Raw genomic sequence first — 26320 nt, 5'->3', positions numbered from 1 at the left:
TAATATACGTAAGGCGCTCAGAAGAGTTCCTGGAACATAGGAAGCACTATATAAATGTCAGCTGTTATCATAACTGTACTTTTCTTATATGTAGTAACCTCATCCCCTAATTATCCACGATTATGCTAAAAAACAGAAGATTTCCTTTCAAATGATTCCACAACTGTTTCAGTTAATACTGTTAAAAAACAGCTAGTTTACTATGAAATGTTATAACTGCAAATTGAATCTGAGAAAAAAATATACTCCTGAAATGAAACCAGGGTTGTGAAGAAAATAGTCAAGTCTTCCTAATCAGTAACTCAAATTAGTTTAACAGAAATTTGCCATACTTATATTCAGTCTCTTTCAACATTTGCATAATTTTTCAAGTTACTCTATGTGATAGACACAAAATAATAATTAAACAATTCAGGTCCCTATTAAAGTACTGTTGTTTCTTAATTTTGCTTTAACATCTTCAGTGATATTTAAATAGCTTGTACAACGTGATAACACAGGGAGGAGACACTGGACTAGAAGTCTCTTCAAATGGGCATTTATTCAAGCCCTCATGCTAACCCATTTTGTGATCATATTTTCTAACTGTAAAATTTCAAATAAGCTAATAACCCTTTTCTTTGAAAAGTGGTGACCTCTCCAAAACTATGTATACTCAGAATGTTATTACTAATTTTTTGACACAGGGAGCATTTTATTAGCAATACTTACAAGTGTAGCCATTTTTCTCTTTACTTGTCATCTGTAATCTACTGATCTCCGGTCCAGTCAAAAAGTCCTTTCACTGCCAGTTTGCCTGATTCATTCCTCTCTGGTTATTTTAAATAGTAGCATTGCTTTTGTTCTTACAACATCACTCATGGAGGTCCTGGCAAAAGCACATTCCCTCGGTCTCACATTAAATTTTTCTCTAAGTCCAGGCTTAGTGCAAATGCTCTTTCAGCCACGCACCTCACATATATTTTGCTTTTCAAAACAAACACTTCTCAAATTCCCCAAGTTTTCTGGGAAAGTAAATATCTTAAGATTCTGAAAGGCATAACTATCTGTGTAATATGGGAAGATCTAACATAACAAGTAGACAATCACCACTGAGAGTTTATAAAATTATGCCAGACCATAGATAAAATGACATCAAAACCTGGTATGGAAACGACTGTAGAGATTGAAACATAGGAGAAAGTCCATATCCCCGGTTCTGCTGAGTGAAGTTTCCAGTATGTGCCAGGCTTACCCGAGCCTTGTCACTGAGCCCTTCAAGTGTAAAATCATTTGTATAAGCTGGGAATGGCATGTGGTCCTCGATACCTGGCTACAATCCACTGACAGCACTCTTTCTCTAGGCCAGGTTCTGATGCACTGGAGAAGAGGCAGCCATGGGAAGGAGGCCTGGAGCATAAAACTCACCTACTCAGAGCGTACCAGGCCCCCCTTGGCTACAACACTGTGCAGGAAAGGGTTAAGGGAGCAGGCCTGGGCTGCTCAAACCCTGTACATTCCCAAGAAAGGCCTGTCTCCTCAGCTTGTCTTCTCAAAAGCCCTTGGCCAGCTTCTGGGAGTTGAGGTCTGAGCTCTTGGAATACAACGCCTGATAAGAGGGTTTTTATATGCCTGGAGCCACACAGCACCAGTGTGATCAGATGGTTTATGCCAACAGTGTGATTTCTAGTGAATACCTGTTTTTGCTCCAGGGAGCTGGAGTCTGGCACTTGAGTACTATGTCTATATGACTGACTCCCAATAAAAACGCTGGACCCCAAGTCTCGGGTAAGCCTTCCTGTGGACAACATTGAGCATGTGCTGTCACACAATGCCACGGGGAGAATTAAGCATGTTCCTGCGACGTCACTGGGAGAGGACACTCGGCAGCTTATGCTGGATTTTCCTGGACTTGGCCCCGTGTGTTCTTTACTTTTGTTGATTTTACTGTGTCCTTTTCCCTGTAATAAACCATAACTGTGAGAATGCCAGTTTTTCTGACTCCTGTGGGTCCTTCTGGTGAATCACCGAGCCTGAGGGTGGTCTTGGGGACCCTCAACATGAACACCAACAACCTCATCTGAATATTTTAGCTCCATGTGCTTATTTGTGATTTAGAGACAGTTCCTTTAATCAGAGAAGCCTTAGGCAAAGGATATTTTAAAGAGTGAAGGAGCAATTAGGAGGTACTGGTCCACATCCAGGAGCACCGATTCTTTGATGCCATTTCCTCGATAACTCTTAAATCTGTCCCCTTCTCTCCATCAACCTAATCTTGGCTGCCACCGGTTCTTATCAGACAACTGCAACAGCTTTCCTGACCACTTCCCTGCTCCATCCATTCCTCAGTTTGATGCCAGAGAGAGCCTTTAAAAACTACTCTATGTCACTTTCCTAATTAGAACTCTTCAGTGCTGTCTTACTGGCTACAGAGCGAAGTTCCAAATCCCTAACAAGCCTTGTGCACCTCAGAGCTTTCACACACACCCTTGTTCAACAGAACCCCTGGCCAGCCCACCTTGTCCACTTAGCAACCCACCTTGTCCACTTCGCAACCAGCACACATGCTCCACGGGTCAGCTTAAAGGTCATTCCTTCAATGACGCCATCCCTGACATCCCAAACTGGGTCAGATCTCTTTGACAGACTCTCATAGGATACCCTTTTCTTTTACCTTTGCAGCCCACCACCCTCTGCCCCTGTCTATTTATGATATTATTCATAATCACTCAATGTTTGTCTTCTCCACTGGGGATAAGCTCTAGGAGGCAGGACAGAGCCTTTTTCTGCACCACTGTAACTCCAGCACTTTAACATTAGCACAGGGGTTAGCTCATAACAGATGCTCAAGAAATATCTGTTGACTGTTTGAGTCTTGGGAGATGAAGGTCTAGGAGACACAGAGAGGCGCTAAAAGCTCTAGACAAGAAGAGGTAGTCTGCATAATACCTGGTTTGTTATAACACTTTCTGGAATACTTTTTCAAAAAGCATATGTACACACATATAAACTATCCCACAAAGCACATTAATAGAAAATACATATCTACGAAATGCAAACAGATTCGCAGACATAGAGAACAGACTTCACAAACGGGAGGGGGCTGGGGGAGGGAAGGATGGGGAATTTGGGATTAGCAGATGCAAACTAGTATATATATAGGATGGATAAACAACAAAGTCCTACTGTATAGCACAGGGAACTATATTCAATATCCTGTGATAAACCATAATGGAAAAGAATATGAAAAAGAATGTACATATATGTATAACTGAATCACTTTGTGTACAGCAGAAATACAACATTGTAAATCAACTATGCTTCAATCAAAATTGAAAAAAATATATACATATTTTCATAAGCTGAAAGGACTGACCAATAATTGTAGGACCAACATTTGTAAGAATCCATGGCTAAGGCATGCCACAATCACAGAGGATAGGAAGGGAACTGCCCACGAACTGTGCTGAGTTTCTCCAAAGGGACTCAATGACACTGATTCAATAAGCATTCCTGTTTCTGGGAACGCATGCCCTGGATGAACTGGGGTATCTGCATATTTCAAGCATATACTGAGAGCCCACAGCCAGTGATGAAGGATGGCTGTCCATTTAGAAATTCTGTCTAGGTCCTGGCTGGCTAACTGCCACTAAAAATGATTTCTGCCCTCTCGCTGTCACTGATATGTTGCCAATGTCTGAGTCTTGAAAGACTGGTCTGGCCCAGTCACTGCCAGGCCAGGCCATGGTCTCCTCCGGTCTAGTCTTTTCTCTGGCTCGGATCAAGGATGCCCTGTCCAGCCCCCGCCTTGGCTTCTGGGGCTCCTTAGAGAGCATCTGATCCATCTTCTCTCACCATGCTGACATTTCCTTGATAACACCCCTTGGGGGAGGCTATTAGATTTCTCAAATGCTTGCAGGAGTAAGAGGTAGCCATGTAGTTTGTGAATATCTCAATTATAAACATTTTCCTTACGCTAAACCAAAAGCTTTTTCTATTTGGATTTGGAACGTTAAAGGCTACTCATTCTCAAAAAACACACATCTGTTCAGACCAATGTCACACCTTTAAAAAAATATTTTCCCAGATTGATTCTATTGATCTGAACTGCCCAGGTCATAAAAATATTTCCCAGTAAACAGTAAAGCAGTCACCCACCCATGGACAATGGAAATTTTACAAGGGAAATAAAAAAGTCATGATTCCAAGGGAAGGGAGAAATCTTGTACATGTGGGAGGGGGAGAGAGTGTTTCAGTTCTATTGCTGGTGTTTTATTTCTTTATTAACATAAAAGCAGTTTTCTTCACATTTCTAATATTCTATTAAACCCCTGAAAAGCAATTGGAGTTGGTGGAGAAGCAGGGGAAGAGAAAAGGAAATGTGTGTTGATGTATATAAACCCTGGAGTGAATCAGACTACAGGTGTATCTTGATGTGACCCTCCCCAGCAGCTTCCTCTCTCCATCTTTCCTGAGGGCTAGTAGATATTCCCCCACTCAGAGAAGCCTTTGGATCTTCAAAGGCCTTTGATTCCTTCATACTGATCTTCTACGTATTTACCTTATTAGTTTTTCAAAAGCTTCCTTTTCTTTCCGCAAAGCAGTGAGATAGCGTTGTTCCTCAGTTGAACCTCCGTATATAAGAAAGTAAACCCTGCAAGTTAAGACAGAACTCTTTTAGGCTGCAAACACATAATTTTTAACACCTGAAAGGAAGAGCATGGCATTCGAAATCGGCAACCTAGAGTGTTCAAATAATAAATATTTGACTGAGAAGGAAAGGTTCCATTAATCACACACTTACTAAAATTAGGCAGCCGAAACCCCACCTGTTAAAGGTCTCATTACCACATGGGTTTTTTTTTTTTTCTTCTTCTTTCATCAAAAGGAGGAACAGAGTTTAGGTAAACACTGAAATATAACAAAGAGGGATAGAATAATTCTTTCCTCATAACTATAAACAAATCAAAAAACACAATCTTAGCGGCTTCTCTTTTTTCAATTTTTTCTTTGCATCTCTGCCAAACAATCATTTAAAAAGTTGGATGGTTGTTATAAAGGCCAGCTTATGAAAGTTCATGTTAGTGAAAAATAAACAAATGAAATCTATATGACCTTTATCTTCACAAGTAATTTCTCAGTTCCTTTTTATTCATGTCTTAACAGAACCAAGTCATCACACATTTTATATAAACACACAGAGAAGACATGGATTATATCAAGCTCCTCAAAAAATAATTTGACATATTCTTTTCTCTTAGAAAAGGCCAGCTTTCCTATCTTGTTGGTTGCTAGGAAGCTGAATGAAGCACCTCCTCTGTCCCTTTTCTTCACCTTCTATTAGAGACATTTTCCCTTTTTAGCCCTCGATTTTTCTTTTGGTCTTCATTTTCCTAGTTTACATTTCTTTGAAGTGCGGGCAGGGAAAAAACCATTGGCCAATGAGTCCAGAGACCTGAGCTCTTCCACGAATGTATCATGTGGCCAAGGGCAAGTCATTCACCATTTCTGGGCCTCAGTTTCCCATTGATGGATCAAGTGGTTGAACTCTGAGGTCCCTTCTGGTTCTGACCTTTTGTTTCTAAATATCACACTATTCCATATTCAGGCAACAGAGAACTTTTGTGCACACTAGCTATCTCCAGTGTTGATCAACAGCAAAGTATGAAAAATTTATCAGCCTATAATTATTTCACCAGCTTTGTCTCATCTCTTCATCCTGCGTTATTTCTGGTCCACCTCCTCCATTCACCTCTACTCTGAAAGGTTGCATTCGTTAAACTGGATAGAAAGGTTTCTTTTGGCTCTGCTTTTGGTTCAGGCTGAGTTCAGGATATTAACTTTGCCATTTATTTCCCTCAGATAATTGGAGAGCCAGAACACTATATTCTTTGGGAGGCATCATTTTCTCATCTGATATTTCTTGAAACTCAAGAAAACGTGGTACAATAATTCCCCAAATACTTCAGTTTTATGTGGCTGTAACTTAGTGTCACTTTTTCAGATTTACAAGGAAGATGTTTCAGAATTATGAAATTTAGCTGAGTCACAATTACATTAACATTTGGTAGGAGTTAGGATATTGTAAATTTCTTAGGCTTGTTCAGAGACGGTGCCCCATAGGCTACAACTGATGCATGAAGAATATGGCACAGAACAGCAGAAGAGCAAGTAACAAGAAGGGGGGCATTCCCTCACATTCCTGGATCCACTACAACATTCGACCTCCTTCCTATGCGTACTTCCCAGACTGGTCAGAATGCCAAATAAGGTTTCATAAACTCAATCAACATCATTAACAATGTAACGTTAAAGATAAGAAAGCCCATGGGCAACTGGTCTATCTGTGCTAAATCCTAAAGAACTGCGAAATTGAAGCCCATGAGATCCCAGTTCATATTCCTTACAACTTGCCTCAGGGGTTTCCCGGGCCGACTTGCCCTGTAAATTTCAAGCTGACGCACGAAGGTCAGCTCTGCATCATACAGGACCACGTATCTTGGCTCCACCTCGTGGAGCACCCGTGTTAGAGCGTAGGGGTCGCTGCAGCCCAGGAGTGGGTGGATAATGGTGAGGGGGTCTTTCATGATTCCGTACGCGGCATCAGAGGACACGTTTAAATCAAACTCCTCGTGCTTAATTTCTTCTAAGCAGCTTTCAGGGCTACTGCTTAGGTCTCTCGGACAGCCCTCCTCGACACCCCCCTCCTCCTCCAGTTCTTCAGATTGTTGCATCATCTGAGTTAAAGTCAGCCTTGGTTTCTTCTTTTTGACAGCCCTCTCTTTGGCAGAAGCCCTGTCTTTGTTTCGGAGGCCTTTGGGCCTTTTGTTGGATTTCATAATTCTCTTTGAGCCATCCTCCTTCCTAAACCTCATCCACACGTCTTCGGCTTTGCTGTCCTTCTCAAAGGTTTTCCTGTAGAGCCTCAACAAGAAGGCCTCTGCTCCTACAGCGATGTACTCTCGCAGCTGGGAACAGGTCCTGTCATCACTTGCGCAAATGAGAACGTGTCCTAAAATTAGAAACAGCGTTATGTCCTGATTACCTCACTTGTCACCCTACCCCACACGCCCCCTCGTCCCTTTGCCCCCAGAGACACAGCTCACCCCTTGGCGCTAAAAATACTTTACAATTTGTTTAAAAAGGGTCTCAGATGCTCGTCAAAGGCTTTCGCCTCTCTGGAAGGATTACTTAAATCTTCTGGGTAAAGGTGAAGCCAGAAACATTTAGAGTCTTACGAAAGTATAGCTGTGGTATAATGGAGGCTTTAAAGAAGCTCTTTTTAATTAATAATTTTCCAGAGGATCTGGAAATACCAAAATAAATTCCAAATGGATTACACAGTCAAATGTTAAATGATACTTCATGAAAAAAAAAGATGACTATTCTCCACCTCTCCATATGAGGATGATTTTCCAGGCTTACAAGCAATGGAAGAAATCTCAGAGAAGACTGATATCTGTGAGAAGATATCAACTGATCAATCAATTGACTGAGTCTATGAGAATAAAAAACTGCATTAAAAAAAACCTAAAGACAGGCTGCTCTCAAGCCTTTTTAGATGGACCACATTTTGTCTATGGAATGTGCATCTCTAAATGAATCCACTTCTTGGCCCCCCCAAAAAGAAAAAAGCTAAAGACAGAAAACCAACTTTATGTAACTATGATAAATGTTAATATCTTTAATATACAAAAAGCTGATACAAACTGAGGACACACTCTAAACCAGCAAAGGAAACTAAGACAATTCACAAAAGAAGAAATGCATCTGAGAAAAAAACTGAGCTCCCCAAGCATCAAAATTTGAAACGATAACATTTTTCTCCAATCAAATGAATAAAATTGTTATACATATATAATATGTGTAGATACACACACAAATATATACAGAATCTCCAGTCATTGCTAGCTGGGTGAAAAAAGATAAGCTCTTATACTTCTAAAAGAAATGAAAATTGATAAAAACTTTCTATAAATCAATGGGGTAATACGTCTTGAGAACTTAAAAAATGTCAGTATCACTTGGCTCATTAATTCTATATCCAGAAATTATATCTACACTATAACTTTAACAATGTGAAACAGAAAATACATGAAAGAAAACCAGGAAGGAAATATGCCAATGTTAACAGTGGCTGCTAGATGTAATTTTTTTCCCCTTCTTTATTCTTTATGCTTTTTTTCTAAGTACACATGTATGACTTTTGGTCTTAAATCACAGCACCATAAGTTCTGGGATAATATCACAGCATAATTACTCACATAAGGATTATGTGCTTGTCTTTATTGCTTTAAAGGAGTTCAAAGTCTCTCTCTCTCTCTCTCTCTCTCTCTCTCTCTCTCTATATATATATATATATATATATATATATATATATATATATATTTTTTTTTAACATCTTCACTGGAGCACAATTGCCCCACAATGGTGTGTCAGTTTCTGCTCCACAATAAAGTGAATCAGCCACACACACACACATCCCCACATCCCCTCCCTCCTGTGCCTCCCCCTGACCCTCCCCATCCCACCCCTCCCTCCAGCTATCCATCCTACACTTGGTAGTGTGTATACATGTCCATGCCACTCTCTCACCTCATCCCAGCCCACCCCTCCCCCTCCCCGTGTCCCCAAGTCCACTCTCCATGTCTGCGTCTCCACTCCTATCCTGTCCCTAGGTTCCTCAGAACCGCCCCTTTTTCTTTCTTTTTTTCTATATTCCACACACAGGCGCCAGCACATGGTACCTGCTCCTCTCTCTCCGACCCACCCTGCATGACAGACTCCAGGGCCGTCCACCCACCACAAACAGCTCAACTTCGTCTCCTCCCGTGGCTGAGCGACACTCCATTGTGTATATGTGCCACATACTCCCCTCTATAGATACTTTTTAAAATTCAGTTTTATTTTCTATCTGGCTTTATTTTTAAAACTTAATTCAGGTTCAGTATACAGTTCAGGTTCAGTCTACTAGTATACTTGTGCTTGAAGAGAGCAGCCCCAAAACTTGAAATTTTTTTAGCACTAGGTCAATGTCATTCCATAATACAGTTGAGGTTTCTCTGAAAAGACACTTGCTAAGAACCTACAACTTAAGCCCATTAGCTTTCTCCTTGAGGATTCCAAATTTAAAGCCTGGTGAATATATACGTAGAGATTTTGCTGCATCTTTTTTTTTTTTTAATTGAAGTAGAGTTGATTTACAATGTTCTGTGACTTTCTGCTGTACAGCAAAGTGATTCAGTTATACACACACACACACATTCTTTTTTATATTCTCTTCCATTACGGTTTATCACAGGATATTGAATATAGTTCCTTGTGCTATACAGTAGGACCTTGTTGTTTTTATCCATTTTATATATAATAGCTGATTAGTTGCATCTTTAAATAGAAGTCCTGAGAACCCAACCAGTAAAACAACCTGCTTTCATGAATATACAAAGATTCAACCTGGAGAAAATCACATCAAATGAACAGACAGGCACTTGTCACTAAGATTTCAGTGTTCATGTGGCACTTTCTCTTCTACATTTGATAAAGAATAGTATAAATTATTTGTAAAGAGCTAATCAAAAAGACTCATTTGTTAGATTTTGAACGCAAATATCATTATCTCCTTTTTTCCTACCTGGACCACCAAGGGCTTCACTCTCCTTATTCTCTGCCTCAATTTCTTTCAACACTTCCGAGAGTGCCTCCCATTTTGGGTTGCTTTCTAGGACCAGTTCCTTTCTTGTTTCTGTACAGAAATAAAAGATAACCTCATTCTATGTGATAATATTTATCTATAAAGTATTCCAAAGGCTTTTATAACAACAGATAACACAGGCATCATTCCATAAACCCACTCCTTTGAGCTTTCTTCATAATACTCTATAGATAGAATCTGCTTCTTTGAGAAAGGTCTCCTTATGGTCTAAATGAAGACACTTCAAACCAACATTAACACAGGTTCCATAATGCCTTGAGAGAAAGTGATACGCATGGTCAGTAATAAGAGATCATTATGTGTTAGTTGTCAACTGTGACATTTTATATAAACTGCTACATAAAATAAAGGACTTGGTATTTCTTATTTCTAAAATAACAGTATTTATTATTTCTAAAATCCCCAAGATTTTCACAATCCTGAACATGGGATATAAGCAGACAACAATAAAACTTTTATTTCTGTAAGTACTCAAACATATTGTTAATGTATTTAATTAAGTTTTGAAATAGACCTTTGAACTAGGCAGAAAGTAAACATTAACCCTATCCCATGCTTTAAAAAACCAACCATGTTTATTATACCTACTAGATGAGTGTGGAATAAAACCCATTATTTGCCTCATTCTGGTATTTATGTCCCCTAAAAGCTAAAAGGGATGTTAAAACGTCCCACTAAGACTTCAAGTGCCCAAATAGTAATTATTCCGAAGTTAAAAAAAAAATCTATAATTCTTATGTAGTAGTAAGAATACTCTTTTTTGCATTACGTCTTAGTTGTGGTGTGCAGGATCTTTCGTTGCAGCACACGGGCTCTTCACTGTGCTACGCAGGATTCTATCTAATTGTGGCGTAGGGGTTTTCTCTCTCTAGTTGTGGCACGCGGGCTCCAGAGTGCATGGACTCTGTAGTTGGCGGCACACAGGCTCATTAGTTGACGCGTGCGAGCTCAGTTGTGGCACACAGACTTAGTTGCCCCGCAGCATGTGGGAATCTTAGTTCCCTGACCAGGGACTGAACCTGCGTCCCTTGCATTGGAAGGCAGATTCTTTACCAGTGGAACACCAGGGAAGTCCTAGCAAGAATGCTCTTGATTGATATTTGGCATTTGTTATTTGGAATCCCCTCGCAGTGAATCCATACCAAATACTTTTACCATACATTATATATGTTACATATAACATATAATTAACATGCAGTTACACATTCTTCACACAGCAGAAAGAGATTTGAAGTTATACTGTAACTTGATAAGCATTTCCACACCAATTACTTAAATAAAAGACACGTTTGAAGACTTAAGCATACAAGATACCTTGCTCTTCTTTAATCTCCAGTTTTTCAGGCAGTTTGCCTTTTTTACTCATTTTGGCATCTGGAACATGATAAACCCTTGCTCGAGCATTTACAAACATTGAGGTGCTGGAGTCAAGAAACAACCAACCTAATAAGAAAAGTTTTTTAAAAAAGTGTTCAATTTATAGTTTACTTCAGAGACTCTCTGAAGGTCACATGACCTGTTTATCAACTGGTCACCAGCTTATTCATCTCCCAACCACACCTTCCCCCTTGTTATGGCCTCTGTCACTGTTTGGCTAGACTGTGGTTTTCAAAGTGCAGCCTATAGACCCCTGGGGGCCCCCAAGATGTTTTTTTGGGGGGAAGGGGGGGGTCTGATCTCAAAACTACTCTCATAATAATACTAACTCAATATTTGACTTTTTTCCACTGTGTTAACATTTCCAATAATGGTGCAAAAGCATCGGCGGGTATCGCTGCTGGTGCCCAAGCACAGATGAAGGCAGTGGAACCAAAGCGTACTAGCAGTCAATATGTTCCTCAATGCTATGCATTTGTAGTTTATTACTCAAGAATATTCCTGGTGAAGCAGTTAAGAAATATTATTTGTATTAAATCTTGGCCCCAGGACCACACTTTAGAAAACACTGGTTTAGCCAGACAGTGACAAAGATCACGGTAGTGGGGGAAGGATGTGACTGGTAGAAAAACAAGATGGTGGATAGCTGCGTATGTATGTTTCCCTACAAACCTCTTCTTCTCATTCTTCACCACTTCAGCTGATGAAACTCCATATTCCCTTTCTGTTTCTTCAGGGAATATTAATTTTAAGTTCATAACAACTAAACTTCCAGAACACAACCTATTTCTAAGTTGGGGACTGCCTGTGATATACACAGTCTTTTCTAGAAATAAAATTGCTTGGAATGGATATGAATATTATTATACAGAACAGAAGTAGGTGGAAACATTAGCTATCAATAAAACCTACATCCTTGTGCTATGAACATAAAACGTAATTTGAAATCTTAGTATACCATGTAGCTGAATATAGCACTCCCCACACCTGATTCCCCCCCCCAAATCCAGTACTTTATTCAAGTGAGCTCTTAGGATAACATTAGTATTTTTATCTCCCACCTGAATTCTGACCAAATGCCTTCTCTGTTGCTCTGAGAGATTCCAGAAGATTAAGAAATGTGATGCAATCATACTGAGAGAGATACTGCAGCAAAGTTCGTAATATCTTCAAATCCTGAACCAAGGATTTAGTCTTGGCTCCAAGCTGGTGCCACAGAGGATCCAGATAATGGCGGATTGTCTAAAACAAGAAAAAAATTAGGCCTGCTAAAAGACGTTCAATATAGCTATAATTAATACAGATTATACTTTCAACAAACGTTATCCCTTGTATACATAAAAATGGTTAAAATGGTAAACTTTGTTATATATATTTTGCCACAATAATAAAACATTATCTCCCAAGGAAGTGGATAGAAAATTTAAGTTCATAAGATTCTAATAATAATGTTTAATTTTTCAAATATAAAGCAGAGTGTCATCACTAGAATCTTTATGATCAGATAGAGCCAATTCATAGTTATCCATATTTACATTATTAGGAGAAAAAAGGCCTGATAAACATCAGATGATCAATGATTTGCTTTTATGAAGAATGAAAGCATGTAGCTCAGATACATTCAATTTCTGCCAAGTTTGGTCGAGACCCCATCCTGGGTGGATAGAGATGTGAGATCCAGCTGCACGAGGAAGCAGAGCACATAAACTAGGGAAACTACATGGAATCAAATTAAATAACAGTGGACCTTAGTCTGTTGGCATAATAAAATATTTAGTTTTTTCCTTTAAGTGTGATTCATGTATGGGAAAATATTTGTTAAATTAACAACTAACTAAATTTGAATACTTTTTAAGATCCTGAAAAGTTGCCTAAAACACAGAACAGCTTTATGTATATACTATGTGGGTATCTACATATCCACAGGTATATATATGCAAGTTTCCTTCACAAGCTGATTCTGTAACTCAGAGGGATAATGTAGCCTGATTTGGGCGCAGTTTCACTACATGGCATCTTATCTAACATATTTAATACTGAGCAGGAGTAATATATATCTGGATGACCAAATAATCTATTGTCCAAACTGGAACTCTTGTGAAAATGAAATGATACTATTAATAATTACTCCAGGATAACAGGCAGATACTGGGACTGTCCTAGATAAACTGGGACATATAACTCTTTTGTATATCATCTTTTGGAAAAATCATCTACATGCCTCTTTTGTAAAATCATCTACAAATTTTCTAACAAGTGCAAATGATGTCTATATTTTGTTTTGGTTACTAAAAGAACACCTAAGACAATACTTTGACTTTCACTGGCCAGGTGATAATAAACAGAAATTTAGTGCAAAACGTATCTGGTTATATTTTGGTTTTCTAGGGACATATACATTCTACTAAGAATGTGAGAGGTTTTTTTTATTTTTGGTATACCATGCACTAAATTATAATAAACTCTATTTTAAAAACAGAGGCGCACAACACATGGAATTACTTTTATGTATCATTATTTCACAGTAAAATGACTTTGGAAGAATCAGAAAAATGAGGCCTTAAATTTTCCTTTTTAGAAATCAATATGCATTACTTCCAGTGACAAAGAGGTTGATTCAGAGTTTGAAAGAAAAGAACTTGTTCTACCAAAATATGAAAAAAAAGCTGCCTGGAATTTTTAAAAAGTCAGCATTTTCTGTATGTACAATTCAATCTTAGACATTTACATATCGGAATTAATATTGATCTATGATGAAAAAATTAGTTAGATAAAAATTCCTTGCACTAAAGTCTTACCATTTTCTCAATTCAGAATGCAATTTTAAGATAGAGCAAGTTTCACATTCCTCAGTAATCAAAACTCATCCAAATTATTTTTATTCCAAATAGGAGATCATAAATTTTGAAGGATTCTTATGTAAACTCTTCTATCTGTAGCTATCCAAATGTTGCCATTTCAGAGCAAAAGGTTATTCATCGTCCTCTTACATATACTTAAAATAAGAGATAATCACCATATAACTGCAAAAATCAGAGTTGTGCTTATATGCCAATCAACGTATTCTACTATAAATTACTTTCCAGTAAACCAAAGAAACTATACTTTAAATCACCTCCAACTTAATTTTAAAATAACAGCAAATTCCTATTAAGAACATTGTAAATATTAAAATAACTTTCATTCTTAAAAATTACAACAAAACAAGTGGTGCTTAAAAAGAAAAAGAAATGAGTACCTTGTCAAAAGGTTTTCCAATAGCATTTTCTAAAGATAAATCTTCAACTTCAAGCGACGGGTTATGGCATTTCAGTTCCTTTAGACATGCATTTAGAATGTCCAGAATAGCAGTCTGTATAGCAAGCATGGCAGGTGTCATAGAAACATGAATTTCTACGACTTCGGGTTTATGCTGTTCTAAAAATGAGTTTACTGCTACATGGAACCTAAAGAGACAAACATTTTTCAAATATTTTCTAGAGTTGCAAGAGTATGTGTTTCTGGTCTCAGTTTAATACTCTAATAGCTTTTTGTAACTGCAATTAAGAAACAAAACAGAAAGCCAAATGACAGTGTTTTCAGGAATACTTTCAACCGCTATGAATGGAGGTATTACTCAAATAAGGCAGGGATCAACAAATTATGGTCTGCACTAAACCCAGTGCCTGTTTTTACAAATAGTCTTATTGGCACGCAGCCACGCCCGTTGTTTATGTATTGTCTATGGCTGCTTTCACACTGTCACAGCAGAGTTGAATAATTGTGACAGGTGCATGGCCTGCAAAGCCTAAAATATTTACTCTCTGGCCCTTTACAGGAAATGTATGTCAATCCCTGAAGTAAGGTATAATCAAAAAAGGAAAAAGACTGCAATAACTACTCTCAAATACCATACAGTATAACCAAAATACATATTAGCATAGGTTGTAATATGTTTTGAAAATTGATACCTTATGTTTTTCCTAGAAATTTACATAAATTTTTCAAAATCTTGGTGCTTTATTTCCCTCAAAGTGGAAGTTGGAATCTTAGCCAGTAAATCTGTAGTTCACCTAAAGCTGCTGTGTATGTGAGCCTCTAGATCCCTGGGCGGTTTCACTAAATGTACAAGAAAGTGATAGCCCTGGGCTACCAGAAAAATAACTAACAAATCTCTCTCTCCTGTTACAAGAATCACAAATGTGGTGACCATTTATTTATATTTGGATGTACTTGTTATGAACCTGACTAGCGTGTATCAAGTGCAATGACAGTAAATTTTACATTATAGTGCAAAATTAAATTATGGCAGGTTCTCTCGCAGAAACTGGTCACATAATGCTACTTACCTTGGCCACAGATACAGCTTCCTTACGAAAAGATTTCTCATCACTCTCTCCACATGACAAAAGCCAGTGTCAAAGGCAATAGCGTTGTCTGTGAAAGCTTTAATAAAACCATGTTTGTTTTTCTGTCGGAAGAGGCGCAAGATGAATGCTTCTTGACAAGACTCGATTATTCTGTGAGCTCTGTACACCAAGATGCCTGGGCGGGGGGTGAAGGGTGAGGAGGGCGGGAATCATAATTTAAAGTACAGAAAAGACATGTCATCTTCATGCTCGCTTTCATTGATTCATCACAGTTTTCTTGACTGCCTACTTGAGCATGGGCAAGCCCTGTTCGAGGTTGGGGATACAGCCATGAACAAAACACGTAAAGCTGTCCTGTGGCATTTACAATAAACAATACAAATAAGTAAAATATTTAGTAGGTTAGAAGGGATAAGTGCTGAGGAGAAAAAACGATCAGAGGAAGAAAAGAGGGAGTATGTGCGAGGGGTGGTAGTTTGCAATTTTCTTATTTAATCTTTTTAAAAATTGAAGTACAGTTGACATACAATATAAGTTACAGATGTACGATATAGTGATTCACAATTTTTAAAGGTTATACTTCATTTATAGTTTTTATAAAATATTGGCTATACTCCCCGTGTTGTACAATATAGCCTTGTGGCTTATAATAGTTTGTACCTCTTACTTCCCTACCCCTATCTGGCCCCTCCCCTTCCCTCTCCCCATTGGTAACCACTCGTTTGTTCTCTATATTTGTGGGTCTGCTTCTCTTTTGTTATATTCACTAGTTTGTTGTATTTTTTAGAGTTTGCAATTTTAGATAGGGTGACCTCACTGAGGTCTTAAGTGAGTAAAGCCTGGATGGAGATGAGGAGGTGAGCCTTGTGACCATGTGGGCCAAGGGAGTTCTGGGCAAGGGAATGATAAGAGCAAAGGCCCTGGGGTGGGGCATGTCTGGCCTGGTGGAGGAAGAATTTCTGAAAGCAAAGCAGGTCACTCATTCTTTTATATATGAATCAGATGTGAACTATGCAAAATAGCTGCCTTTCAGAAGTTTGGGCAACATCTCCATCACTTATTAGAAGAATTCAACTTTCAGAATCAGAGTATACTCAATTGAAAGGTAAATTAGTCCATCTGAAATTAAAATCTTTAATGAATATGCTTAAACATCTGTTTTGTGGGGTGGATGTGATAATGACACCCCTGAATCACAAAAACGAGGACAATCATACGTGCTTCCTTAATTATAAAATTAGAGTACTGGACCAGACGATCTCTCACACATATGTATGATATACACATGCCATTGTGGTACAGTGGGATTCATGGAAAATTAGGGAGAGACATGACATGACTGACATAAGAGTGCATAGATGTCATTTCTGGATCAAAAACTCAATTATTCTATGACAACTCTCAGTCTTTTAGACCTAAACCAAGCCAGTTACCATATATATTTGCTATAAATGCACTCGCATGTTTTTGCTCCCATTCTCATCGCTCCTAGGATCTGGAAAATGACACCAATAGTAACCCAAGACTCCTAGTAGTTCAATAGACTCAATTCAGATTCTACTATTTTGGTGTTTAAATTTTAGATTGAGGTGGATGGAGCTAAAATTTATGCTAGCTAAGCAAATTGTTTTTCAAATATGGTAAAAATTAACAGTGCTATTTAGGACTTTGTAGACAAAAGATTTTCAATAACACCAGTATGTATACATAACTAATCTACTGCTCATAAAATGTCCCATACCTAGCAGGTAGGTTTTTCCAAGCACTCTATTGGGCCAGTTGTTGCCCTGGACTGAAATATGACAAAGTTAGAAATAATAAAAATGGACTTCTAAAGAAAAGGTGAATCTCAAGTTAAGAAAATGGTGTGCTCCAAAAGGCTGTCATTTCTTTTGGAATCTAGAAGAAGGAGGAGAAGAGAACCAAAATTCTATCCCGGGCACCAGGGTTAGGTACTTTTATAGACTTTTATTTCATTGAATCCTCACAATAACTCTATGGGGTAAGTATTACTATGAGACCAGGAAAGGGAAGCAACTTGATCAAGGTCACTTTGCAAGTAAACGGCAGACCAAAGGTTCCAAATCATGAGTGTCTGAGAACAAAGCCATGTCCTTCCTGTTAAGTGACATCATCTGAGGACCACACCGACCTCTTTAAAAAAATACAAGCAGCTTAGGTTTCTGGGGCAATTCTACTCCCACATTTTTATGCTCCCACAACACTCTGTATCTCATGCTGCACTGTAATTACTTCTTTACACCTGTCTCCTCCACTAAATTGCTTGAGGACCAGAACATCATAAGTAGTAATCAGAGAATGCTTACTATGTGCCATGCGTGATGCTAAGAATTTTACATACATTATCTCAGTTCATCCTCACAATAACCCTAGGAGGAAGGTACTATTACTGTCTCCAGTTTACAGATGCGAAAACCAAGTCATACAGAAATGAAGAAACTTGCCCAAGGTCACACAGCTGGTAGCTGGTGAAGGTGAGCTCAAACCCAGAAGCCGCCTAACTCAGGAGAGCACCCTACCGTCCTGTCATCTTTCTGTCTTCAGCACCTATAAATTCCTGCCAAAATAAGGGACGGTTAGTAAACGAAATGTTTACTAACATTTAATGTTAATAATGTTGAATGAATATAAAGCTGAATTACAGCACTGGGTACACAAATCTAACATGTAACTTTTTTTTTAAAGTTTCCCACAGAAAGTGTGTTCTGAGTTCTAGTTAGAGACGTCAGGATCTGTTTTAACAATGAAAGCATCCTCCTGCCCCATTGTTTTGAAAGTACAATCTGGGGAGATATTTTCACAGTTCTCCCACTATTGAGGAGTTGTGTTGGCAGGGACGCCTAGGGTGGGGTATGGTGGTGACATTAGGTAGTGACGGGGGAACAAGTTAGGGCTGGTACATTCAAGATTTTCTACGGGGTTACATGCTTCTGGGACACTCTGGTCCATAAGAGCTATGGTGAAAGTTCCTACAGGGGCTGGGGGGTTGAGGGGGTAGAGGATGATCCCAGGGGGTGTAGCATTTGAAGGAATTCATTTCTACCACTCATTTACATTCCATTCAGCCAAGCAGCAGTAACAGCTCCAGCTTCATTACTGGCTGGGACTTGATCAGAAACAGCATGGCATTTTGCACTTTTTAATTAGGAACTACCTATAAACTATACTTCGGATATTTCTTTGATTCAGATTGCTCTCTGCCTAATTAGGTTGAAGTGTTACTGGGAGACAGAGTAATACTGACATCTAGTGGTCATTTCAATACATTTTTTTTTTCATTTTATCAACTGAAAAAATAAGGAAACATAAAGCTAAATTTATAAGAAAGCAGCAAACAGTAAAAGACTTTACAATGTATCAAGATTTCTGGTTATTAAGAGCCAATTTTTTGCTATTATTTATGATTTACTATGTACCAGGCAGTATACTAAGCAATTATTTATTTTACCTCATTTAATCCTTGATAACTTTACAAGGCACTATTTTCTCAATTTAAGCAATGAGAAAACTGAGGCTTGTGAAAATTAAGTACAGTAGCTTGCTTGTAAGCAGTGGCATTACCCTTCAAAGTCAAGTGAGTCTGACCTCAGCTGTACAGCCCTGCCAGGGCTTATAACAATGATAAATACAAAAGTATAACAAAACTTTCCAATAATCAGTTTACCATGAACCATATAAAACATTCATTCATACATTTATGCATTAAATATTTCTTGAGGGTCTTCTTGGTTCAGGGCAATGTGATAGATATGGTAGGAAGGACAATTATGAATTCCAGAACCTCTCTGCCCTTTGAGAGTTCATTAAAAATTGTCGTACATACATGCATCACTCACCTAATATATATGTGTTTGGTACCTACTATGTACCAGTTACTTGTCCTGGGATGAACAAGTTGTTCCTTACTCTTAGGAAGCTTGTCATCTCATGAGCGAGACAGACAAATAAATAGACAGGCAAATACAGTGTGGTGTTCTGAAGTGCTATGACTGGGGAGAAGCATGGGGAAATCAGAAAAGGTTTCCAAAAGGACAAATAATAATGAAATATGACTCCTTTTCTGTATTAATTCTGGCTAAAATTAAATCACTCTTCTCAAAATAATTAAGCAACTAATTGGTTTAGTTTCAATCATGGGAGAGAGGTGGGATCAAGATGGTAGAGCAGGAAGACCCTGAGCTCACCACCCCCCATGAACACATCAGAACTACAACCACATACAGAGCAACTCTCTTTGAGAATGACCTGAAGACTAGTAGAACGGCTCTTTTACAACAAAGGCTGTGAAGAAAGAACCCCATCCAGTCTGGAAGAAGGGGAGGAAAAGAGATCTAGTTGGGACCCATACCCCTGGTGGGCGACCCAGCAAAGGAGGGGGATGTCACAAGCTCAGGGATCCTCCCTAAAAAGTGAGGGGTTTAAGCCCCACATTGATACCCCAGCCTGGGGTCCAGCACTGGGAAGACAGGCCCCCTTGGCTGGTTTGGAAACCAGCCGGGCTAACCAGTGGGCTGTAGGAAACCAAGACTCCACTCTTGAAGAGAGTGAGTAAGCACAGACTTGTTTGCTCCTAGTCTCAGCAGAGGCAGCAGATTGAAAACTGCCTGGTGCTCTGGCGGCCCTGCCTGACCACCCCAGCCTGCACCAAGCTCTTGCTCCAGCCCCTCCTGCTCCAGCCCTATCCCCCACCAAGGCAGCTCTGCCAGTGGACCCTGGGAGAAGACGCGGCCTGTGCCCTCTTCATATTCAGCTATCCCACCAAAACCACTGGGCATATGCAGACTCACAGGGACACTCCCATACAGGGACATGGATTCAAGACTGGGATAGGTTAACTGTTTTGCCTAACTTCACAGGGACAAACAGAGAAAGTCAAATAAAATGAGAAGACAGAAGAATATGTTCCAAACAAAAGAATAAGATAAAATCCTGAGAAAAAACCTTAATGAACAGACAAGTAATTTACATGATAAAGAGTTTAAAGCAAGAGTCATAAAAATGCTCACTGAACTTGGGAAAATAATAGAGGAATATAGTGAGAGCTTCAACAAAGAACTAGAAAAATATTTTTAAAAAACCAATCAGAACTGAAGAATACAATAACTAAAATGAAAAATACACTAGAAAGACTTAAGTCCTTACTTAAGTAAATTTAAGAAGACTGCACTTATATCAAGGATATTTTCCAACCACAACAGTATGAAATTACAAATCAATTTTGGGAAAAAAATGGAAAAATACAAACACATGAAGACTAAATAAGATGCTACTAAAAAGCCAATGGGTCCACAAATAAATCAAATAGGAAATTAAAAAATACATTGAGGGGAATGAAAACAGAAACGTAACTTTCCAGAATCTATCTGATGCAGTAAAAGCAGTTCTAAGAGGAAAGTTTATAGTGATAAAGGCCTACCTCAAGAAACAAGAAAAAATTCAAATAAACAACCTAATTTTCTATTTAAAGGAATTGATTCTTTAGCCAAACTCATCAAGAAAAAAAGAGGAAGGGCCCAAATAAATAAATCAGAACTGAAAGAGACAAACTTACAATTGATATCACAGAAATACAAATAATCATAAGAGAATATACTAAGAGTTATAGGTCAACAAATTGGACAACCTATAAGAAATGGATAAACCCCTATAAACATACAATCTCCTAATACTGAATCAGGAAGAAATAAAATATCTAAAGAGACCAATTACTAGTAATAAATTGAATCACTAACAAAAAATCCCAACAAAGAAAAGTCTAGGACCAGATGACTTCACAGGAGAATTCCACCAAACACTTTAGGAGAGTTAATACCTATCCTTCTCAAACTATCCAAAAAATTGAAGAGGACAGAACACTCCCCAACTTATTCTATGAGCCCAGCATTATCCTGATGCCAAAACCAGACAAAGATACTACAAAAAAAAGAAAATTAAGGGCCAATGTCCCTGATGAACATAGCTGTAAAATTCTCAACAAAATATTAGCAAACTGAATTCAACAATATATAAAAGGATCATACATCATGACCAAGTGGGATTTATTCCAGGAATGCAAGGATAGTTCAATATTGAACTTTGATTTGTGGATATTGAACCATTAACAAAATGAAGGATATAAATCACATAATCATTTCAACAGATACAGAAAAAGCATTTGATAAAATTCAACATCCATTCATGATAAAAACTCTCAACAAAGTTGGTATAGAGGGAACATATCTCAACATAATAAAAGCCACTTATGACAAACCCACAGTTAATGTTACACTCAATGGTGAAAGCTAAAATCTTTTCCTCTAAAATCAGGGACACGACAAGGATGGCCACTCTCACCACTTCTATTTAACATAATATTGAAAGGCCTAGCCTCAGCAATCAGACAAGAAAAAGAAATAAAAGGCATCCAAACTGGAAGTGAAGAAGTAAAACTCACTATTTGTAGAAGACATACTATATATAGAAAACCCTTAAGACACCACCAAAAAACAATTAGAATATATAAATTCAGTAAATTCAGTAAAGTTGTAGAATATAAGATTAATATAGAAATCTGTTGTATTTCTATACACTAAGAATGAGGTATCAGAAACAGAAATCAAGAAACAATCCCATTTACAACTGAATGAAAAAGAATAAAATACCTAAGAATAAATTTAGGTATTAAATAAAATAAATTAAATTATTTATAAATTTAATAAGGAGGTGAAAGATCTGTACTCTGAAAACTATAAGACATTGATCAAAGAAATTGAAGACAATACAAATAAATGGAAATATATCCTTTGTTCATGAATTGGAAGAATACTGTTAAAATGTCCATATTACCCAAAGCAATCTACAGATGTAATGCAATCCTCATCAAAATACCTATGACATTTTTCATAGAACTAGAACATATAATCCTAAATTTTGATTGGAATCACAAAAGACTCTAAATAGCCAAAGCAATCTTGAGAAAAAAGAACAACACTGAAGGTTTCATGTTTCCTGACTTGACACTATACTACAAAGTTACAGTGATCAAAACAGCATGTACTGCCCCAAAACCAGACACAGAGATCAATGGAACAGAATAGAAAGCTCCCAAATAAACTCATGCACATGATCAATTAATCTACGACAGAGTAGTCAAGAATATACAATGGGGAAAAGACAGTCTCTTCAATAACTGGTGTTGGGAAATCTGGACAACTACATGTGAAAGAAAGAAATTAGAACATTTTTCTCACACCATATACAAAAATAAAGTCAAAATGGATTAGAAACCTAACTGTAAGACCTGAAACCATAAAACTCCTAGGAGAAAACATAGGCAGTAAGCTCTCTGACATCTGTCTTAGCAATAATTTTTGGATCTGTCTCCTTAGGCAAGGGAAACAAAAACAAAAATAATCAAACTAAAAAGCTTTTGCACAGCAAAGGAAACCAATCAACAAAATGAAATAGCAACCTACAGAATGGAAGAAGATATTTGCAGACAATATGTTCAATATGAGATTAATATCTAAAATATAGCCAAAACTCATACAACTCAACATCAAAAAACCAAAGAGGCTGATTAAAACATGGGCAGAGGATCTGAATAGGCATTTTTCCAAAGAAGACATACAGATGGCCAACAGACACGGACAATGAGATATCACCTTGCACCTCTCAGAATGTCTATCGTGAAGAAGACAAGAGATAACAAGTGTTTTTTGAGTGTGGACAAAAAGGAACCTGCATGTACTCTTGGTGGCAATGTAAATTGGTGCAGCCACTATGGAAAACAGTATGGAGGTTCCTCAGAAAACTAAAAAGAGAAGTACCATATGATTCAGCAATTCCACTCCTGGGTATTTATTTGAAGAAAACAAAAACATTAACTTAAAAACATATATGTACCCCAATGTTCACAGAAGTATTATTTACAACAGCCAAGATAAGGAAGCAACTACAGTGTCCATGGATAGATGAATGGATAAAGAAGATGTGGAATATATATACAATGGAACATCACTCAGCCATAAAAAAGAATGAAATTTTGCCATGTGCCACAACATGGATGGACCTGGAGGGTATTTTGCTAAATGAAGTAGTCAGACAGAGAAAGACAAACACTGTGTTTTCATTTTTATGTGGAATCTAAAAAACAAAGGAAGAAATATAACAAAACAGAAACAGACAACAAACTCGTGGTTATCAGTGAGGAGAGGGATGGGGCGAGAGGTGAAAGAGGTGAAGGGGAGTAAGAGGTACAAACTATTAGGTATAAAATAAACAAGTTAAGGATGTAATGTACAGCACAGGGAATACAGTCAATATTTATAATACATTTGTATGGTGCATAATCTATAAAAATGCTGAGTTACTATAAACCTAAAACCAATATAATAGTGTATGCTAACTATACTGAAAAAAATTGTTTTGAAAATTTCAAATCATGGGAAAAATATTCTTTAAAGATGAAAACCAAACTATTTTAGGAAATATATAAAGAATATTTATAAACATTTCAAATCTGAGTAGTTTCTAAAAGCAAATGCCTGTCAATTACTAAGTACTGACTGAATATGAGCTTAGAAAACAAGGAAACGTCAATTTTACATTTAGTTTCTTATTCAGGCCATAAATATTTACTAAGCATCCAAAATGTGTCAGGTATTGTGTTAACACCTGGAAGCACAATGTTGAAAAAAAAACATCCAATGCTGTTCACAAGAAGGTTCTAGTTTAGAGTTTAGCAGAGGGAACAGACACATACAGAAAAAAAGAAAGTGCAAATGTATACGCAAATAACAATAAGGCTTCAAATTCTTACCAGTAATTAAATCTGAAGGTATTCTATCAGTCAAGAAATCAACCACAAGTATTCGACTTGTTGCAAATATCACACCACCTTGTGTATACACCTCATAGCGATTGTTACTTGTGATTTCATTTGTTACTCGGCGAGGGAGATGTTCAACTCCTTCTAACTTCAGCTGATTGATAAAATACTCCTAAATTAAATCAAACTTGATTAGTAGACCATTTAATAGAGGGCAGTTTTTAATAGGTTACCAGTATTTGTATTTAAAATGATATGCTGCCTTTTTCAGAGATCATGAACTTAATAATGAACATACAAACTAAATTACTGCTTTACCTGATCAAACAATCGACATTTATCTAGGGTTTTGTTTTTGTTTGGGGGTTCGCACTAAGTACTCATTGCACTTGAGATGTTATTAGCAGTTTAACGACAACAAAAGACTTAAAATCCTGAGTTAAAGGACTTCTGCTACCTAGAAAATACTGCCCACCAGAGGCAACTTTGCAAGCAAGTGTAAATACCATGTGAGAAGATAAGAAGGGAATCCTTTCCCCAGGCGGTGTTTTAGACTATTAGTTCTGTCCTGGTCCACCCTAGAGGGGATTTCATCATGTCAATGGGACCCTTGGTCCTTTGAGTTCATACCACCTTTCCTGGGGGGCCTCGCGTTGTGCTAAGTCAAGCGCTAGGGATACCTAGATGGATCAGTCAAGGAGTGTGTGGTCACTCTTCTCAGCTGGCATTTTCCTTCTGGCCATCTGCTCTAGATATCTAAGGGCTCATCAGAGTTGTCAGATCAAGCTGTGTCGCCTGTCACTACCCCTCAGCAAAGGTGTATCCCCCTTCTATCTTCCTCAGTGTTCTCCACTCTCCCTAACCCGGGTATCCTTCCCCAATACCCTCAGCTTCCAGCTCCCTTCCCTTCTGACCCTATGCCCCTCTTCCCACAGCCTGGGTGAACCCCCAGTCCCTCCTCTTCCCTACAGGGTTCTCACCAGCCTCAGCGTCTCCTTTCACGTCTCCCCAATTCCCTTCAGAGATTCCTCCATCCCCATCACTGTTCCCTTTTAGGGACCTCACTCCTCTACCTCCAGCCAGTCCCTTAATACCCAACTTTAGGACTGTCTCGTTATTCCCTTCCACATCCTCCACCAGACAACTCCCCACCCTCTTCAGAGGCCTCCAATCCTTCCCACCTCCATGTTTCTCAAATAACCCCCCTACTCCTCTCAGAGACCCTCCAACCCTTTCAGGTCCTCGAACCCGTGTCAGGGTCCTGCCTCCTCCGTGGGATCCCACCCACCGTCTCAGCGTTCCCGCACCCGCGTCAGGGGCCTGCATCTGTCTCAGGGACTCCTATTCAACGCCTTCCCGCCCGCGTCAGGGACCTGCATGGCCCTCAGAAGCCTGGCCTCCGCGCCGAGGCCTGCGTCTGCTCCGGAGGCCCCCAGCCTTCCCGGGGTCCCCTCCCCCAGCGCGGGCGGCCGCACCTCCTCGTCTGGCTGTGTGTTGAGTACCAGCACCAGGCACGCCGGGTGGCAGTGCAGCCGGAGAAAGTGGTAGAGGAGGCGGTCCGCGCCGAGCCCGCGGGCGCACACCACCAGCCCGTCCGCGTCCAGTAGTTCCAGCACCAGCTGCCGCTCATACTCCAGCAGCGGCGCCATAGCTGTCGCTCGAGCCGGCAAGCCCGGTTCCATGGGCGTCCTTCGGAGCCGCGCCCGAACGTAGTCGAAGAGAGCCGAGTCCGAGACGAGAGCGGGCAGAACGCCGCCGAAGGGAGCCGAGCCCGAGAGGACGAGAGCTGGCCGAACGCAGCCGAAGAGAGCCGAGCCCTGGAAGACGAGCGAGGCCGAACTCAGCCGAAGAGGAGCCGAGAGGAGCCGAGAGGAGAAGATTCGTAGAGTCGCGGGGAGGTGCTAGCGCTCTCAACAGGTGTCTCTTCCAGGCTTCAGGCTGCGCCCCAGAGTCTTCAGTTATTTCACCTTGTCTGTACCTTCGATTTGAGAGTCAGGCGGCCTAGACCTAGACCTAGACCTGGACCTAGAACACAAGCTACTACAAATCGAGAGAGAATTAAACCCAAGGAGC

General features: G+C 39.1%; 1 protein-coding gene across 1 annotated transcript in view; it reads right to left on the bottom strand.

Annotated features, from left to right (window-relative positions):
* The window catches only part of ERCC4 (ERCC excision repair 4, endonuclease catalytic subunit), a 36035-nt gene extending 10013 nt beyond the window's left edge, over positions 1-26022 (bottom strand). Inside the window, exons 1-9 of the mRNA XM_059038323.2 lie at positions 25723-26022; positions 24239-24419; positions 15397-15592; positions 14307-14514; positions 12130-12310; positions 11006-11134; positions 9611-9721; positions 6394-6991; positions 4541-4633 (exon numbers count right to left, since the gene is read on the bottom strand). Of these exons, the coding sequence (XP_058894306.1) occupies positions 4541-4633; positions 6394-6991; positions 9611-9721; positions 11006-11134; positions 12130-12310; positions 14307-14514; positions 15397-15592; positions 24239-24419; positions 25723-25929 (1904 nt within the window). The 5' untranslated portion in view covers positions 25930-26022. The remainder of the gene's footprint in view (positions 1-4540; positions 4634-6393; positions 6992-9610; positions 9722-11005; positions 11135-12129; positions 12311-14306; positions 14515-15396; positions 15593-24238; positions 24420-25722) is intronic.
* Positions 26023-26320: the final 298 nt, after the last annotated feature.

The sequence above is a fragment of the Kogia breviceps genome, chromosome 14 (genome assembly GCF_026419965.1).
Source record: "Kogia breviceps isolate mKogBre1 chromosome 14, mKogBre1 haplotype 1, whole genome shotgun sequence".
NCBI lineage: Eukaryota > Metazoa > Chordata > Mammalia > Artiodactyla > Physeteridae > Kogia > Kogia breviceps.
The sequence above is the reverse complement of the archived record's forward strand: the minus strand, read 5'-3'. Positions and strand labels throughout refer to the sequence as shown.